Source organism: Scyliorhinus canicula, chromosome 8, assembly GCF_902713615.1.
Source record: "Scyliorhinus canicula chromosome 8, sScyCan1.1, whole genome shotgun sequence".
NCBI classification, from domain to species: domain Eukaryota; kingdom Metazoa; phylum Chordata; class Chondrichthyes; order Carcharhiniformes; family Scyliorhinidae; genus Scyliorhinus; species Scyliorhinus canicula.
Genome location: NC_052153.1, coordinates 115,503,340 through 115,521,763, shown reverse-complemented (window position 1 = coordinate 115,521,763; position 18,424 = coordinate 115,503,340). Strand labels below are relative to the sequence as shown.

At 45.6% G+C, this 18,424-nt stretch overlaps 1 protein-coding gene across 3 annotated transcripts in view; it reads left to right on the top strand.

Moving 5' to 3' along the window:
- The first annotated feature begins 258 nt into the window (after positions 1-258).
- The window catches only part of LOC119970465 (calcium/calmodulin-dependent protein kinase type IV-like), a 173,351-nt gene continuing 155,185 nt past the window's right edge, over positions 259-18,424 (top strand). The window contains exon 1 of one of the 3 annotated variants that reach the window (XM_038805118.1): positions 259-1,165. In XM_038805118.1, the coding sequence (XP_038661046.1) occupies positions 1,059-1,165 (107 nt within the window). In that variant the 5' untranslated portion in view covers positions 259-1,058. The remainder of the gene's footprint in view (positions 1,166-18,424) is intronic. The other 2 variants (XM_038805119.1, XM_038805117.1) reach the window with 2 other exon arrangements.

The following is an 18,424-nucleotide window of genomic DNA, read 5'->3' as shown; positions in this document are numbered from 1 at the left end:
TACCTGAGGAAGGAGCGCTCCGAAAGCTAGTGATTCAAAACAAACCTGTTGGACTTTAACCTGGTGTTGTAAGACTTCTTACAGTGCCCACCCCAGTCCAACGCGTGCATCTCCACATCAAAAATATATAAAGCTTTGAAATCACGGATTCCATCACAACTACCTGAAAGGGTGGCAGAGGCAAATTTAATAGTAACTTTCGAAAGGAAATTGGATGTTTATTTGTGGGGGACATGCAGCGGAATTAGATTATTATTTCTAAATGCCGGCAGGGCAGAGGCAGGCCGGGGCGAATGGGCTCTTGCTGCTTCCAACCGCTTTTCGGGCTTGATGTCGGTCTGACAAAACGATGAACCCGCTGAATGATAACGCAGTACTTTGGATAGACGCTAGGCAGCGGAGTAAACAATTCAGTTGGAAGGACGAATGAAACGAGTTAAGCCTGCACATGTTAGTGAAGGACTCCTCTCTGCACCGGCCCGCCCAGGCTGACTGTTAATGGTCGAACATTCTCGGCCGTTTCACCGTTATTCGCGCGGGCACTGGAAATTCCCCGCGACGTCACCTCAACTTCAAACGGTCCCGTTTCACGTCGACAATAACACCCTGCTCCGTCCCACCGACTTACAGGTGCGAGGGCCAAGCTATTGAACCAAACCGTCGGCAGAAATGCGGGGGTGAGGTACACAAACAGCACGGTAAAATTGCGCATGTTCTCCCTGCATTACGGTACGGCGGTTGACAGGCGTCGGTGTGCAAGTTAACCCTGGTGAGCTTACATTCACAGCTCCAGTCCCAACAAGTTTGTGCATCCTTTTCTTATCGCATCTTTTTTAAAATTTTGTCGAGTTTTTTTTTAATCAAAAGAACATCAAGAGCAGAAAAGGAAGTTCAGATTTCAATGTTGTGGGTGTGTGGGCCACCCCCCCGGATTGATATGTTTGAGGGAGTGCAGGTTGCTGCAGATCAGTGAGGCGGGGAATTGAGTGAGTTGGGCACCGTGCTGCTACTGCTGCTGACAGCTTCTCGGCTTCACTGGAGAGTGCATTACGGCCAATATGTTGAAAGTTGCCAGATCACCATTGGACTGTGGTTACTGGATCGACGGCTCCAACAAGGAGAGCGCCCTGGAAGATTTCTATGAGGTTGAAGCGGAACTAGGACGGTACGTCTGCAGCTCATTCCACTTTCTACCAGCACATGCCAATCCGCTCAATCGCTCAGAGCAACACTTGCAATCCCGTGGGGGTTTGCAGGGCAGGTACAAGCAGTGCTCGAAACATGCCAACCCGTCTAATCTTTTATTTAAACCTCTGATTAAAATTAAAAATCGTGCGAAATCCTGGTCTTGGTTCATCTATTTGGTAGCTAGATCTTCAGTTTTGAAAGGCAAAACGAATAAGCAGTCGATAAGTAGACTGAAGTATTACAGATTAATATTTAAAGAGTGGTTTTGGCAGGAAGACGTTATCTGTCAACGGAGCACTCCAGACATCGACTGTCAAAATAAATAAATTGTTACTTTATTGGCTATTTATCACAAACCCATTCTCCGATTTGCTTGCAGTCCACATATAAATACTGCAACACTTTTCAATGTGATATTACTGTTTGTAAGGCACCAATTAGTCGTGTAGGTTCCTGATTTTTTCTGTTTAAAAATGCGAACAACGTTGTGCAGCAAGAAGCTTTCGTGAGTCCAGTATTGTATAACGAGGTGAAAGCATTGTTATCATATTTAAAACTTCAAGCCATTTAAGAATCCAACTTGAAGCAAAGCAACTTCAAGCGATTATAATGATTTCATAACATAAGATTAATTTATTTTCCAAAATAATGTGTTGGTCGTTATCCAGGGTCCTCGTGATCTATTTCGGGGCATCATATGTGTATTTACATGAATGACTATCAATGATGGATTAGCAGCTGTTTTTCTGTTTCTGTTTGGAATCGGGGTTAGATGCTTATTTCTGATAGGTGGTAACGGTCTGGTACAGATCCGTGCAGAACTGAGCTTCTCAGTAAGTGCAAGTGCGATTGAGGTGCTGTGACAGACGGGGGTAAAAGTTGGCGGGGTTTTCTAATTTTGATCATTGGCCAGAAAATGTTGAAAGAAAATGCACATGTGGATATTGGGCGAGGATAGTGGAATAACATGCTGAAACTCATTACGTCAGCCCAAATGTGCATTACAACAAGAGAATTGATGAGAGGAGGGAAGGGAATTGGGGTAGAGGATTTGGAGAGAATTCAGTTTTTGAAGAGAAGGCACTATTAGTGTCCTTAGATTCCTAAAATACCTAATCCTTTCAAAATATGTGGATTTAGTGGGCTGGGATTTGGAGAAGATGACTGCAGTTGGAGAAATGTTTAGCTGAGGGAAAATCTATGGGAAATAAATCTGAGGATAAAAATAATGTGAAAAAATTGTTCGATGAGTTGTGCAAAATTACACTTGTAAATTGATTCATTATTCCTGATTTAGCTTCCTGGTTTCTACAAACTGTGTAGGATTAAAAATTCAAATGTCTATAAAATCTTCAGTATTGCCATATAATTACATGACATTCAAGGGCAAAGGTTTAGTTCAAATGTTCTCTGACATCACTAACTGTAGGTTGCGCATCTGTCCATTAGCAGGAAACAGTAAAAGTGTATTTCCATGCAAGTCCTAGTCAGCCAGTCACATTCAAGGGTTTTGTCAGAGAATGTAAAAATACATCTCATTAACTCTGAAGAGCTTTACATTCAGATTTGACACTATAACCACAATGCCTACACCAAATGCTACCCACACACATTCTTTTACTGGTAGATTACCATTACACAGTCTGCATTTTGAACTAGTTTTTAAATGTTAAATCATATGTAAAGTAGATTTTAGCAACACAATATCAGTAGAAAATAAAACTTAATTTATACTCTGCAATACAATTAAATTTGGTTAGTGAAAATTGTTTGATAATTGTTAAGGCATGTGTCTAAGTAACAAAAGTAATTAGTTCAATAACTGATTTTTAAGAAGCTTTTCATTAAAATAAATATCACATTTCTACAGCACATTAATTAAATGCAGTTCAAATATTAGAGCTAAAACTGCTAGGACCTTCTCCTGATTTCACAACGATTACAATACGCTATCTTTTTCATTGTTTGGTAAATTAAAAAAAAAATTATTCTCCTTTTTCACATTTTCTCCCAAATTTACACCCAACAATAAACAATAATCAGTAACAAATGTAATGTCAGTCTCCATATCAATAACAACGATCTCATCCTCCCATAAACCCCCAAACATTTGTTTATGTTAACATGCGGGCTAATGACAAAGAGGAATCAGGAATCACCCATAGTTACCACAAACACATACAGTCCCCCTCCCCCAACCCCCCTGATGTTCGATGTGATCCAATTCTCGAAAGTGCAAAATGAATAATGCCCATGAACTGTAGAATCCCTCCATCCTTCCCCTCAGTTCAAATTTGACCTTTTAAGGTGCACTCTATACACCATCTTCAGTTTTTTCGTAAAATTAATCCCCACTTCCCTTTATCTAGGTTGTTTTGTGACCTCATTAGAAACCAGTAATGTGTTCATTTACTTTTAGAATCCGAAAACCCAGGTAGTTTCTAAAAGAAGTAAGTCACAAGGTTCATGGTTGAAATCAAAATAATTTTACTAAAACAAAGTCAAAGAACATGAACATGAATATTCATAATTACACTCTATCTTAAATGATCAGTAACACTGAAAGTATTAAAAGTACAACAAACACAGTTATTTATATTTTAAACCAAACTTCTTAATTTAAATTTCCTTCTATTTCAACTTGCTTTAGACACCCAAAACTCAAGTAGCAAAATTTGGAACATTAACCACTTGGCCTGAGTGCTACTGCGAAGATTCATATAAAGAGATTTCTTGGCCCTTCCACTTATCTCTGCCAAGGTTGTCTCCTCAAATCACCTCCAACTAGGAGTTCATAGAATCTTAGAATCCCTACAGTGCAGAAGGAGGCCATTCAGCTAGTCTGCACTGACCCTTTTAAATGAGCTGCTCATTTACACGCTCCCGTCCACCCCGTACCCATCCCCGTAACCCCATAGCCTAACCTGCTTGAGAAGCAGGAGTAGACCATATGACACGGCCTTTAGATACACTTCTCTAGTCACTCCCCACATCCTTTGATTCCCTGAGAAATCAAGGGGCAATTTAACATGACTAATCCACCTAACTCGCACATCTTTGGACTGTGGGAGGAAACCTGAGCACCTGGAGGAAATCCACGCAGACACAGGGAGAACGTACAAACTCCACACAGTCACCCAAGGCTGGAATTGAACCTGGGTCCCTGGCGCTGTGAGGCAGTAGTGCCAACCACCGTGCAGCCCATTAGACTCACAGTTCAACATAAGCATTGCTATTATCTTAATAGTCACTTCGGATCAGAACTTTCTTGGTTATAATATTCTTTAACTCTGGAGTCTTGCATCGATAGCTTGGCTATCTTAGAAGTCTAACGTACTGTTAGGAGTCCTTCAGTTAACAAGAGGTTTAATCTCTTTTAGTCAGCACACCGGATTTCAAATGAAAGCAAAATACTGCAGATGTGGGAAATCTAAAATAAAAACAGAAAATGCTGGATAAACTTAACAGATCTGGCAGCATCTGCGGAGAGAGAAACACAGTTAATATTTTGAGTCTTGAGAAGCAGGAGTAGACCATATGACTGGTTGAACCTGCTCCACCATTCAATACAACCATGGCCTTTAGCTCCATTTCTTTGGTCACTCCCCACATCCTTTGATTCCCTGAGAAATCAAAAATCTGTCTAACCTTGCTTTAAATGTATTCAACAACAGAGCTTTCTGGGCTAGAGAATACAAAAAATTCCACCTTTGAGTGAAGGATCATCTCCTCATCTCAGTCCTAAATGATTAGCTTCTTATCATGGACTCAAAACGTTAACTGGGTTTCTCTCTCCACAGATGCTGACAGACCTGCTGAGTTTACCCCGCATTTTCTACCTTCAAATGAACTCTGCTGGAACGAGATGTTCTTTGGTCTAAAACTAAAAACCCTGCTGTAGGCCAGAGTCACATCCAGATCAATTCACACCTGTAATTAACTTATTGCTGACCCTTTGCTATTCTATTATTTATCTCACAAGCAACTTGGTCAAATGGTCATTTGCTGGAAGCCAGTTGCTTTATAGAATCACAGAATTTTAAGTGCAGAAGGAGACCATTCGGCCCATTGAGTCTGCAACGGCCCTTGGAAAGAGCACCCTACATAAGCCCACACCTCTACCCTATTCCCATAACCCAGTAAGCCCAGCTAACGTTTTAGGCAAGGAGGGGAAATTTAGCAGGCCACTCCACCTGACCTGCACATCTCTGGACTCTGGGAGGAAATTGGAACACCCGGAGGAAACTCACGCAGACACAGGGAGGAAGTACAAACTCCTCACAATCACCCAAGGCCAGAATTGAACACAGGTCCCTGGAGCTGTGAAACAGAAGTGCTAACCACTGTGCTACGTCCACTTTACAAGAAGCCAATTCTTAGAGAAACCTAATTATTAAAGCGACCAACACCCCATCCAGCCAGATGAACACGGGGCATCAGAATTGTTATATGGATATAAAGGTGTCATGTCCCCAGTGGGAAGTTTTTCTCGAAACAAAGAAACATAAGTTGGTGACAGAGCTAATAATCATCTTTATTAGTGTCACAAGTAGTCTTACATTAATACTGAAGTGAAGTTACTGTGAAAATACCCAAGCCACCACACTACGGCGCCTGTTCAGGTGTACTGAGGAATGTCCAATTCACCTAACAAGCACGTCTTTCGGGACTTGTGGGAAGAAACTTGAGCACCCGGAGGAAGTCCACGCAGACCTGGGGAGAATGTGCAGACTCAGCACAGAGCGTAACCCTGGGAATTGAACCCAGGTCCCTGGCACTGTGAAGCAACAGTGCTGACCACCGTACAACAAGATAGCACTAATTCACTGACCATATTTGAAAATGAAATAAAATGAAAATCACTTATTGTCACAAGTAGGCTTCAAATGAAGTTACTGTGAATAACCCCTATTTCCTCCTAAAGTCTTGGAGAGTCAGTTAATTTACACTCCTACCTGTGTAATCTTTTTCATCTCAGAAGAGTTTATTTATGATGACATGTAGAACCACTCTTAACTGTCATCAGTTAATTTATATACATATTTTACACAAGAACACAAGAAATAGAAGCAGGAGTAGAACATTTGGCTGGTTGAGCCTGCTCCACCATTCAACACAATCATGGTCTTTAGCTCCACTTTTCTGGCCATTCCCCACATCCTTTGATTTCTCCGAGAGATCAAAAATTTGTCTATCCGCGCTTCATTTAAAAAAAATTCATTTTTTTCTAATTAAAGGGTAATTTAGCATGGCCAATCCACCTAACCTGCACATCTTTGGGTTGTGGGGGTGAGACCAATGTAGACAAAGGGAGAATGCGCAAACTCCATACGGACAGTGACCCAGAGCTGGGATCGTATCTTAGCGCTGCGAGGCAGTAGTGGTAACCACTGCGCCACCCAGCCGCCTAGCCTCGCTTTAAATGAGAGTCACAACCCAGTGGGATGGTGAATACAAAAAATTCAAACTTTGAGTGAAGTATTATCTCCTCATCTCAGTTCTGAATGATTAGCTTCTAATCCCCAGCCTGTGCTGCTGTGTTTCAGACTCCTCAACCAACAGAAACAATCCCTCAGCATCTACCATATCAAACTCCTTCAGAATTTTGTAGGTTTCAATGAGATCATCTCTCATTCTTCTGAGCGCCAGAGAATATAAGCTCAATTTACTCAGCCTCTGACAACTACCTCTTCCCAGGAAACAATTTAGTGAACCTTTGCCATACCCTTGCCAATGCAAGTATATCCTTTCTTAAATGTGGAGTCCGAAACTGCACACAATACTCCAGATATGTAATCAACAAAACACTGTACAATTGTAGCAAGGCTCCTTTATTCCTGTACTCCAATCTCCTTGCAATAAATGGTAATATGCCATTTGTTTTCCCAATTGCTTGCTGCCTTTTGTGTTTCTTGTCTAAACACACCTAAATCCCTTTTGAACATCAACACCTATAATTTTCATACTTTTAAAAAATATTCTGCTATTATATACTTACGACCAAAGTAAATAATACTTCTTTATGCTACATTCCTTCTGCCAACTTATTGTCCATTCACTTAACCTGTCTATAACTCTGTCTTCCCCACAGTTTACCTTTCTACCTAGCTTGGTATCATCAGCAACTTAGATGCATTACTCTTTGACTCTTCAGTAAGTCATTAACATAGATTGGAAATAGCTGAGGACCCAGCTTTGATCTTTGCAATATTCCAGAATCACTGCCGTCTAACTTGAAAAAGCCCCATTTATGCCCACTCTGCTTTTTATTTGTGAACCAATCACCTAACCATGCTAATATATTACCCCCCAACTCCACAAAAGCTCATCTCGGAACCCCTTTTGTGGCATCTTAATGGATTACTTTTGGACATCCAAGAATATTACATCTACAGGTTCCCCTTTATCCTACTAGTTACATCACCAAAAGCATTGTCAAAGAGTATTTCCTTTCAGTAAAATTGTTAAGACTTCCTTAACAATAAATTTTAGCAAATTTCCACGGGATGTTAGGGTAACTGGCTCCCTCCTTTCTTGAAAAACATTGTGACATTTGCCAACTTCCAATCTAGTGGGACCCTTCCCGAATATAAGGAATTTTGGAAAATCATAGTGGTGGTTTTAAAATTAAGCCTGCAGGCCTCAGAGGTTCAAACAAATGAAGAGATATATTAAGAAAATGTTAACACTACAGGCTCCTATGTTACAATGTGTGTTAGCCCGCACAAACTGCTGATAACATCCTGATGACTTCATGTGATCGGTCTCTTTAATGTTCCACTGACAGGCTGCTAGTGAGGAAACACTAGAAATACCATGAATACACAACATTTCTCCCCCCCCCTTTAAATAAAAGGTTGAACAGTCTAACATTAACGATCAGTTAGCAACATGAACAATCAACAGCAATCAATACGTCAGATGCTTCGGAGCTGTCATTCTCTATGGAGTTGTAAGTGAACTTCGGGCATCTGCCTTTCAGTGCTTGCTGCCAGCTCTGGTGTCTGGTTTGGTTTGGATGTCATCTGTGATCGTCTTATCCGAAGTTGACTCGGTGCCTGCTTCTTAACTGAGGTACTGCTTTCCCCAGTTAATTTCAGGTTTTTGGGAAGGTCCAGGTTGTCTCTTGGCACAGCTTGATTTGGCCTCTTTGTCGGTTCTGTCTCTGGCAGATTGGTTCTTGTCGCTGAACGTTGATATGCACATCTCCTCTATGCTATATCGTCTCCGGTTTGTACAGTGTAGGAGACCTGTCCTGTCTGTGCCAAAATGGTGGCAGGTATCCACTTTTCACTGGTGACATAGTTTCTTGTCAGAACTTCCTAATCCTGGTGAAAAACACGATGTTTTGCCTTGTTCTCCTGCCATATGACCCTTTTCTCGCCATTTTGTTTTGTCTTGGGTGGTATTAGCAAATCAAATGCTGTGTGTAGCTGATGCCTAACCATTAGCAATGCCAGATGAACTTGGCTTGTTGAGTGAGCAGTATTCCTGTGCATGAGCAGGCATTCACCCAAACGGTTAGCCAATGAACTTTGCTCTCCAGTTACCTTCAATGAATGTTTCATTATCTGTCCATAATGTTCTGCCAGCCCATTTGTGGCAGGGTGATAAGGTGCAGATTGGATGTGTTAAATTCCATTCTCTTTCAAGTAGTCTGTGAACTCTTGTGAAATGAACTGCGGCCCATTATCGCTCACGAGTTGTTCAGGGTAACTGAATCTGCTGAAGATTTCATCTAATCTCTCAACTGTTTTCTCTGCTGACGTTGACTTCATGACGGCAAATTCAGCCCATTTTGAGTGAGCATTGACTAGAATGAGAAGTATACATCCTTCAAACTGTCCGGCATAACGAACATATATCTGTTGCCAGGCCTCTCCCGGCCATTCCTAAGGGTGTAATGGGGCTAATGGTGACAGGTTCTGCACTTTTGCGCAAAACAAACACATTCCCGCCATCTCCTTGATTTCAGCATGTAGGCCCGGCCACCAAAAGATAACCCCTAGCTATCTCCTTAATCTTTACAATACCACAGTATTCTGTGTGTAACGGTTTTAGAAGTAGTCAGATTAGGGACAAACCTTCCGTAATAATTTAGCAAGCCTAAGAAATATCGATGTTGGTTCACATTCTGAGATGCCTTAGTAAAGACTTTTACTTTTGAAGGTTAATTATGGAGTCCCTTGGCATCAATGACATGACCCAAATATGCGATTAAAGATTGGAAAAATTCCCGTTTGTCTTTTTGGACTCTTAATCCATAATCTTCTAATCTCCAGTGTGGCATCCAGGTTGCGGAGATGTTCTTCCTCATTCTTTCCAGTAACCGAGATGTAATCTAAGTGACACTGGATTCCATCTAATCTGTTTAAAATTTGGTCCATAGCTCATTGGAACAACACTGTGTGGAAATGATGTCAAATGGTAGTCTTTTTACAGGACCCAACGACGGACAGATCAAACCCCAGAACGGGGAAAACCTCAAACATGGCAAGGGAACTCAGCCACTATATGGAGCAGATGGGAGCAGTAGACCCCTGGAGATTCGCCCACCCGGGGGAGAAAGAATTCTCTTTCTTCTCCCCAGTACACAACGTGTACACCAGAATTGACTTCTTTGTGGTGGGGAAAACGGTGCTTCCAGAGATAGACAAGGTGGAATACTCCGCAATTGTGATATCAGACCACGCTCCACACTACATGGATGTGCGGCTAGAGACGGGAAGGGCCCAGCGCCCCAAATGGAGGTTGGACGGTGCCTTACTAGCTGACAAGGCCTTCAGCGAAAGGATAGCGCAGGCCATAGCGGAGTACACTGAGATCAACCAAAACGGGGAGGTCTCACCCTCCACGTTCTGGGAAGCGCTTAAGGCCGTACTAAGAGGGGAAATCATAGCCTACAAAGCGCAAAGAGATAGGGAGGAAAGGGTGGCTAGGCAGAAGCTGGTCGACTCCATACTGGAGGTAGACCATAAATACTCCGAGGCCCCGACTGTAGAACTCCTGGCGGAGAGAAAAGAATTACAAAGGAACTTTGACCTGCTCTCCACCAGGAAAGCAGTACACCAACTCCGCCAGGCACGCGGGGCCCTATACGAACACGGAGACAAAGCCAGCCGCCTGTTGGCCCACCAGCTGAGAAAGCAGGCAGCCAGCAGAGAAATCGCGCAAATCAGAGATACCAGAGGCACGTTGGAAACAGAACCAGAGAAGATTAACAAAACCTTCAAGGCCTTCTACCAAGAGCTGTACACCTCAGAGCCCCCAACGGGGAAGGCTGGGATGAACCGGTTTCTTGACGGACTGAACATACCAGTTGTGGGAGAGGGCAGAAAACGGGATCTGGAAGCACCACTAGCACTGGGAGAGATCATGGAGAGCATTAGCTCCATGCAGGCGGGGAAGGCGCGGGGACCGGACGGATTCCCGGCGGACTTCTACAAAAAATTTGCGACAGCGCTGGCCCCGCACATGCGGGAGATGTTCACAGACTCGCTAGCTAGGGGCACGTTGCCACCCACGTTAGCACAGGCCTCAATCTCGCTGATACCTAAGAAAGACAAAGACCCAACGGAATGTGGGTCATACAGACCCATATCTCTGCTGAACGCAGACGCCAAAATACTGGCCAAAATCCTAGCCAAAAGGCTAGAAGACTGTGTACCTGAGGTGGTCACAGAGGACCAGACGGGCTTTGTCAAAGGTAGACAGCTGACCGCGAACATCAGGCGCCTGCTGAACGTGATAATGACCCCCTCCGGGGAGAGAACACAAGAGGTGATCGTCTCCCTGGACGCAGAAAAGGCCTTCGACAGAGTCGAATGGAAATACCTCATAGAGGTACTGGAGCGGTTCGGGCTTGGAACAGGGTTCACCGCTTGGGTAAAGCTCCTGTACAACGCTCCCATGGCGAGTGTACAGACCAACAATACCAACTCCCAATACTTCCAGCTGCACAGGGGCACCAGACAAGGATGCCCACTGTCCCCGCTGCTGTTCGCACTAGCAATCGAACCGCTAGCAATCGCGCTCAGGGCAGCAAAAAATTGGAGGGGGATCCGAAGGGGAGGTAGAGAGCACAGAGTCTCACTCTATGCGGATGATCTGCTCCTCTATATCTCGGACCCACAAAGCAGCATGGACGGAATCATCGCGCTCCTGAAAGAGTTTGGAGCCTTCTCGGGCTACAAACTCAACATGAGCAAAAGTGAGATCTTCCCATTACACCCGCAAGGGGGGGGGGCAGCACTAAAGGGGCTGCCGTTCAAACAAGCCCGACATAAATTCCGCTACCTGGGGATCCAAATAGCCCATGACTGGAAAGGGATCCACAAATGGAACCTCACCAGCCTGACGGAGGAAGTTAAAAAGGACCTGCAAAGATGGAACACACTCCCGCTCTCCCTCGCGGGGAGAGTTCAGACGATCAAAATGAACGTACTGCCCAGGTTCCTCTTCCTGTTTAGATCCATTCCGATCTACATCCCCAAGGCCTTTTTCAAAGCGCTGGACAAACTCATCATGGCGTTCGTATGGGGGGGTAAAAATGCTAGGATCCCAAAGAAGGTCTTACAAAAAACAAAAACCAGGGGAGGGTTAGCCCTCCCGAATCTACAATTCTACCACTGGGCAGCAACAGCCGAGCGAGTAAGGGGATGGATCCAGGAGCCAGAAGCTGAGTGGGTGCGTGCGGAGGAGGCCTCCTGCATGGGAACCTCCCTCCGGGCCCTCGCCACGGCAGCACTCCCATCCCCACCCAAAAAACACTCCAGCAGCCCAGTGGTGACAGCCACCCTCCAATCCTGGAACCAACTGCGGCAGCAACTTGGCCTGACCAAAATGTCGAACAGGGCTCCCATCTGCAACAACCATAGGTTCAAACCAGCACTGACCGACGCCACCTTCAAAAGGTGGAGGCAGGACGGGGGGACACTGTCAGTCAGGGACCTGTACACGGACGACAGGATCGCAACACTGGACGAACTGACAGAGAAATTTCAGCTAGCTGGGGGGAACGAGCTACGGTACCTGCAGCTCAAAAACTTCCTACGAAAGGAGACAAGGACGTACCCACAACCGCCACGACAGACACTACTGGAAGACCTACTGGACGCAAGTATCCTAGAGAAAGGGAACTGTAGTGACATGTATGACCGACTGGTAGATAGGGACGACACCGTACTGGACGCAACAAGGAGGAAATGGGAGGACGACCTGGGGATGGAGATCGGGTGGGGACTCTGGAGCGAAGCACTGCATAGGGTCAACTCCACCTCCACGTGCGCAAGGCTCAGCCTGACGCAACTAAAAGTGGTACATAGAGCCCACTTAACAAGAACCCGTATGAGTAGGTTCTTCCCGGAGGTGGAAGACAGATGTGAACGGTGCCAAAGAGGCCCGGCCAACCACGCCCACATGTTCTGGTCCTGCCCCAGACTCGTGGAGTACTGGACAGCCTTCTTCGAGGTAATGTCCAAAGTGGTGGGAGTGAGGGTGGAGCCATGCCCGATAGTGGCGGTCTTCGGGGTTTCAGAACAGCCAGATCTATTCCTGGGGAGGAGGGCGGATGCCCTTGCCTTTGCCTCCCTGATCGCCCGCCGTAGAATCCTGTTTGGCTGGCGGTCAGCAGCACCGCCCAGAGCTGCGGACTGGCTGTCCGACCTCTCGGAATCTCTCCAAATGGAGAAAATCAAATTTGCCATCCGAGGGTCGGACGACGGCTTCCACAGAACGTGGGAGCCATTCATGCGACTGTTCCGGGACCTATTTGTGGCCAATGTACAAGAGGAAGAATAGTCGGGGGAAGGTAGCGGGAGGGGGGGGGGGGGGGGGGGGGGGGGGGGCTACAGGTTCGTTACGGGGGTTCGATGGCTAGCTAAGGCCCAAAACCAAGCTAAATAAACATGTTGAGGGGGGGAGGGGGGGGGGGGGGCGCAGTTACTACTACGAAGATGCTTACCTGTAAATATGTGTGTTAATTTTTGCGTGTTTGTTTTTGTTTGTTTTTTTTTTCTCTCTCCTAACAATTTGTAATTTGTTCAATATAAAATACGAAAACTGAATAAAAACATTTATAAAAAAAAAAAATGGTAGTCTTTTATATTGAAATAACCCTTTGTATGTCACTGTTGTGAATCTGGATCCATGTTCATTTGAAGATAGAAACGAAGAAAATAGGAGCAGGAGGAGGCGATTCGGCCCTTCAAACCTGCTCCGCCATTCATTATGATCTTGGCTGATCATCCAACCTGATCCCGCTTTCCACCCATATCCTTTGATCCCCTTCGCCCAAGTGCTCTATCTAATTGCTTCTTGAAAACATGCAATGTTCTGGCCTCAACTACTTTCTGTGGTAGTGAATCCCACAGGCTGACCACTCTCAGCGGGTGCAGGGCACAGCTTAGTTATAGGGGCTAGGGCAAGTGTATATATCCTTTCTAATTAAACTCATTGTTATACCAATGCAAGCTGCCTCTGTGCTATGACCGATGCTTGCGGGGTCAGGTAGGGGACTGAGCGCCACTGTGGTCGACGGGTGATGGACGCTGAGCCCCGGTGGGTGTAATGTGTCCCGCCTCCTCCCCCCCCCACCCCGCCCTCAGCGATTCAACAGGGCCATGTGATGGAGTGTCCAGCACTCTACAGGGACCACCCAGGTGGAGGGTGCAGCTATGGCCATGGGTCAGACATTGCCTTAACAATTTGGAGCTCAGAGCAGATCGCAGAGTGGGCTTTCATCATCCTCCATGGCATGGACCACACCTGCTTCCACAAGCAACCTTGTGAGCCCAGCTCATTGTGCCGCAGGTGGATGTGTAATGGAGGGATGGTGTGCATGCGGTGGTGTGGGAGCTAAGGGTGGTGGGTGGTGGAGGAGATGTGTCTCATGGGTGTTGTGGGAGGTGGGGGTGCGGGGTGCAGTACAGTGGTGTCAGTACCCCTGCTCAGCGAACCTCCACCCTTCTAGTTGGTGAAATGTGCGGCGGTCCCGTGCTTGCTGGCCCTGCGGGTGGCGTTGTGCAGCCTCCCGTCCATGTCCAGCCCCCATGTCCCGTCCATTGCCGCCCAACCCCCCAATCCTCCTCATCTGGAGAGGCATGCCCTTCCTCGTGCTTCTCCTGCCCCTCTGCTTCCCCCTCCTCCTCCTGCAGCACATCACCCCTCTGCTGGGCTATATTCTGGAGGACGCAGCAGACCATAACAAAGTGGCCGACCCTCTCCGACGGGTACTGGAGGGACCCTCCAGAGCGGTCCAGGCACCTGAAGCGCATCTTCATCAGCCCAAAGCACCTCTCGACCACAGCCCTGGTCGCACAATGGGCATCGTTGTAGCGGGTCTCCGCGTTGGTCTGTCGCCTCCGTATAAGCGTCATCAGCTATGACAGGTAATCCCTGTCGCCCAGCAACCAGCCCCTCAGCCGGGGGGGGGGTCCCTCGAACATGTGGGTGATGAATGATTGCGCCAGGATAAATGAGTCATGCACACTGCCCGGGTACCGGGCGGAGACGTGCAGGGTCTTCATCTGGTGGTCACAGACCACCTGCACGTTCATGGAGTAGGACCCCTTCCTGTTCATGAACACCGCCCTATTATCCGCTGGTGGCCGCATGGCAACGTGCACCCCATCAATCACCCCCCCGTACCATGGGTATCCTCGCCACAGCAGCGAAGCCTGCTGCCCAGGCATCTTGGTGGGTGCAGTCCACAGGGAACTGGATGTAGCGCTCCACGATGACATAAAGGGCATCAGTCACTGCACGGATGCACCGGTGCACCGATGCCTGGGAGATGCTGGACAGGACCCCACTCGGCGACTGGAACGACCCCGTCGCGTAGACGTTCAGGACCACCATCACCTTGATGGCCACCGGGAGAGGGTGTCCACCCCCAGTCCCATGCGGTGCCAGGTGTGCCATCAGGTGGCAGATATGGGCAATGGTTTCCTGGCTCATCCGGAGTCTCCTCCTGCATGCCCTGTCAGGGACGTCATCGAAGGACATGCGGCGCCGGTAAACATGAGGCCTCATAAGGGAGAGTATCAAATTGAAGGAAAAAGCATATAAAGTGGCAAAGATTGGTGGGAGACTAGAGGACTGGGAAATCTTTAGGGGGCAACAGAAAGCTACTAAAAAAGCTATAAAGAAGAGTAAGATAGAGTATGAGAGCAAACTTGCTCAGAATATAAAAACAGACAGTAAAAGTTTTACAAATATATAAAACAAAAAAGAGTGGCTAAGGTAAATATTGGTCCTTTAGAGGATGAGAAGGGAGTTTTAATAATGGGAGATGAGGAAATGGCTGAGGAACTGAACAGGTTTTTTGGGTCGGTCTTCACAGTGGAAGACACAAATATAATGCCAGCGACTGATAAAAAATGAGGCTATGGCAGGTGAGGACCTTGAGAGGATTGTTATCACTAAGAAGGTAGTGATGGGCAAGCTAATGGGGCTAAAGATAGACAAGTCTCCTGGCCCTGATGGAATGCATCCCAGAGTGCTAAAAGAAATGGCTAGGGAAATTGCAGATGCACTAATGATGATTTACCAAAATTCACTAGACTCTTGGGTGGTCCCGGTGGATTGGAAATTAGCAAACGTGACACCACTGTTTAAAAAAGGAGGTAGGCAGAGAGCAGGAAATTATAGGCCAGTGAGCTTAACTTGGGTAGTAGGGAAGATGGTGGAATCTATCATCAAGGAAGAAATAGTGAGGCACCTGGATAGAAATTGTCCCATTGGGCAGACGCAACATGGGTTCATAAAGGGCAGGTCGTGCCTAACTAATTTAGTGGAATTTTTTGAGGACATTACCAGTGCAGTAGATAATGGGGCGCCAATGGATGTGGTATATCTGGATTTCCAGAAAGTGTTTGACAAGGTGCCACACAAAAGGTTGCTGCATAAGATAAAGATGCATGGCATTAAGGGTAAAGTAGTAGCATGGATAGAGGATTGGTTAATTAATAGAAAGCAAAGAGTGGGGATTAATGGGTGTTTCTCTGGTTGGCAATCAGTAGCTAGTGGTGTTCCTCAGGGATCCGTGTTGGGCCCACAATTGTTCACAATTTACATAGATGATTTGGAGTTGGGGACCAAGGGCAATGTGTCCAAGTTTGCAGATGACACTAAAATGAGTGGTAAAGTGTGGAGGATACTGGAAGTCTGCAGAGGGATTTGGTTAGGTTTAGTGAATGGGCTAGGGTCTGGCAGATGGAATACAATGTTGACAGATGTGAGGTTATCCATTTTGGTAGGAATAACAGCAAAAGGGATTATTGGCCAGGACGCTGGTCCCAGCTCAATTCAAGTGGAGCCCATCCCAATTCAATAGTTGACTCTCTCCTGAGTGCTGTTGCCAGTGCCAAATAAATCAAAACCCCTTCTTCCCACATCACTCTTTGAGCCACACATTCCAATCTCTAATCTGCTTGACTCTATGCTAATTGGCAAGTGGCTCAGATAATAATCCAGAGGTGATTACCTTTGATGTTCTGCATTTTTATTTGGACCCTAATTCCTCCAATTCTCTTAGATCCAGGAATGATGTTCTTTTATATTGTTGGACCACAACAACTGGATCTTTCCAATCCCACTCCCAAGTTTTTCTCCATCTATGAAGAGATATCTTTAACCTTGGCCTTCATTAGATAACACAGCCATTGGAGCTCCTGATTGTGGCTGTATGTATCTCCCAGTATCTAGTGTTTAATTTTAGATTATCCTTCCTCAGACATGAACATCTAGGGGGCAGGATTTATGGCTGTTCACGCCGGCGGGATATTTCGCTCCCACGCTGGCGCACTGGTTTTCTGGTGACAAGGGGTGCAATCAATGGAATATCCCATTGACAACAGCGGGACTGGTAGATCCCCCTGGTGGGCCACCTCTGCCACCGAAAAACATGCAGCAGTTGGTGGATAAATCCCGCCTATAGTCTCAGCCTCACCATTTTTCTTACCTCTGTAACCCGATTTCCATTCTCAATTTCTGCAGCGGTGAGCAGAGCAATACCAGGTTATTTGTCAAATGAACAGCTTGAGTTTTTTTCAGCTAGTTTAAAGTGACTTTATTTAAGCTGGACTAAATTGCAACCAAAAGAAACAATGGGTAAATGTCATAGATCCTTGTCATTGACATAGAGAAAAGCTTACAGAAAGAGCTATGAGAGGTAGCTGAAACATGTTCTCTCAAATCAGTGGTTTGTCGCAGTGCCACATTATATGACAAATACTGCAATTATCATCCTACCATGCAATGTTCTCTAGCCACTTTAATTTTAAACAGCATACTTTTAAGTGCCAACGTTCTGCCTCTCTCAACCCATCTTAAGTGGTAGGAAATTTCCATTTGGCTACTGAAACAACTTTAATGCATGTGCTTTTTTGGAACAGAAGCTGTATTGGTGCTTCAATTCAAACTCGTTAACATTGAAGGTAGGTTGGTCTCTTGCAAAGTTGCAAGCAGCTGGAACAGTTTAGTGCACTTTTAGTGAAGGGAGAGAAACCTGTTTTGGGTTTGATTAAGTTCTTTGCATTGAGCTTCACTGGAACACTGCAACAGGCTGAGGACAGAAATGTTTTGAATGGTTTTATACTTTTAATGTAAAGCATTATGGATAAAGTTTGACCCTGCTAAGGACTGCTGTAGAATTCAAATAGTTTCTGCAGATACTAAAAGAGTAGCACAACTGTACTGTTCACTCAGTATAAATTATTCTAATTAGCCTGCCCGTTTGGTGTGTTAACTTATTTTGGTCAAGATAGATCAAGAAAGTGAAAGCTCATGGGGATACATGGTAATGTGGCAAACTGGATAAAAAGTTGGCTTATTAATAGGAAACAAAGTGTAATGGTTGATGGCTGCCCTTGCAATTGGAAAGTTGTTTCAAGTGGTGTTGAGACCCTTACTGTTTCTGTTATTTATTGACTATTTGGACATGAAGGTGGGGAGCATGATTGGCAAATTTGCAAATGTCATAAAGATTGGCCGAGTGGTGGAGTGGTAGAGGATAGCTATGACCTTCAAAACAATACAAGTGGATTGGTGAAGTGGGCGATAATGCAGCAGATGGAATTTAACATAGAGCAGTGTGATGGCATGTATTTAGGGAGGTTGAACAGTTGTAGGAAGTACACATTAAATGGGAATATACTAAGAGGGGTAGATGAAGTGAGAGATCTTGGCGTACAGGTACGCAGGTCCCTAAAGTCAATAGTTCAAGTAGACAAGGCTG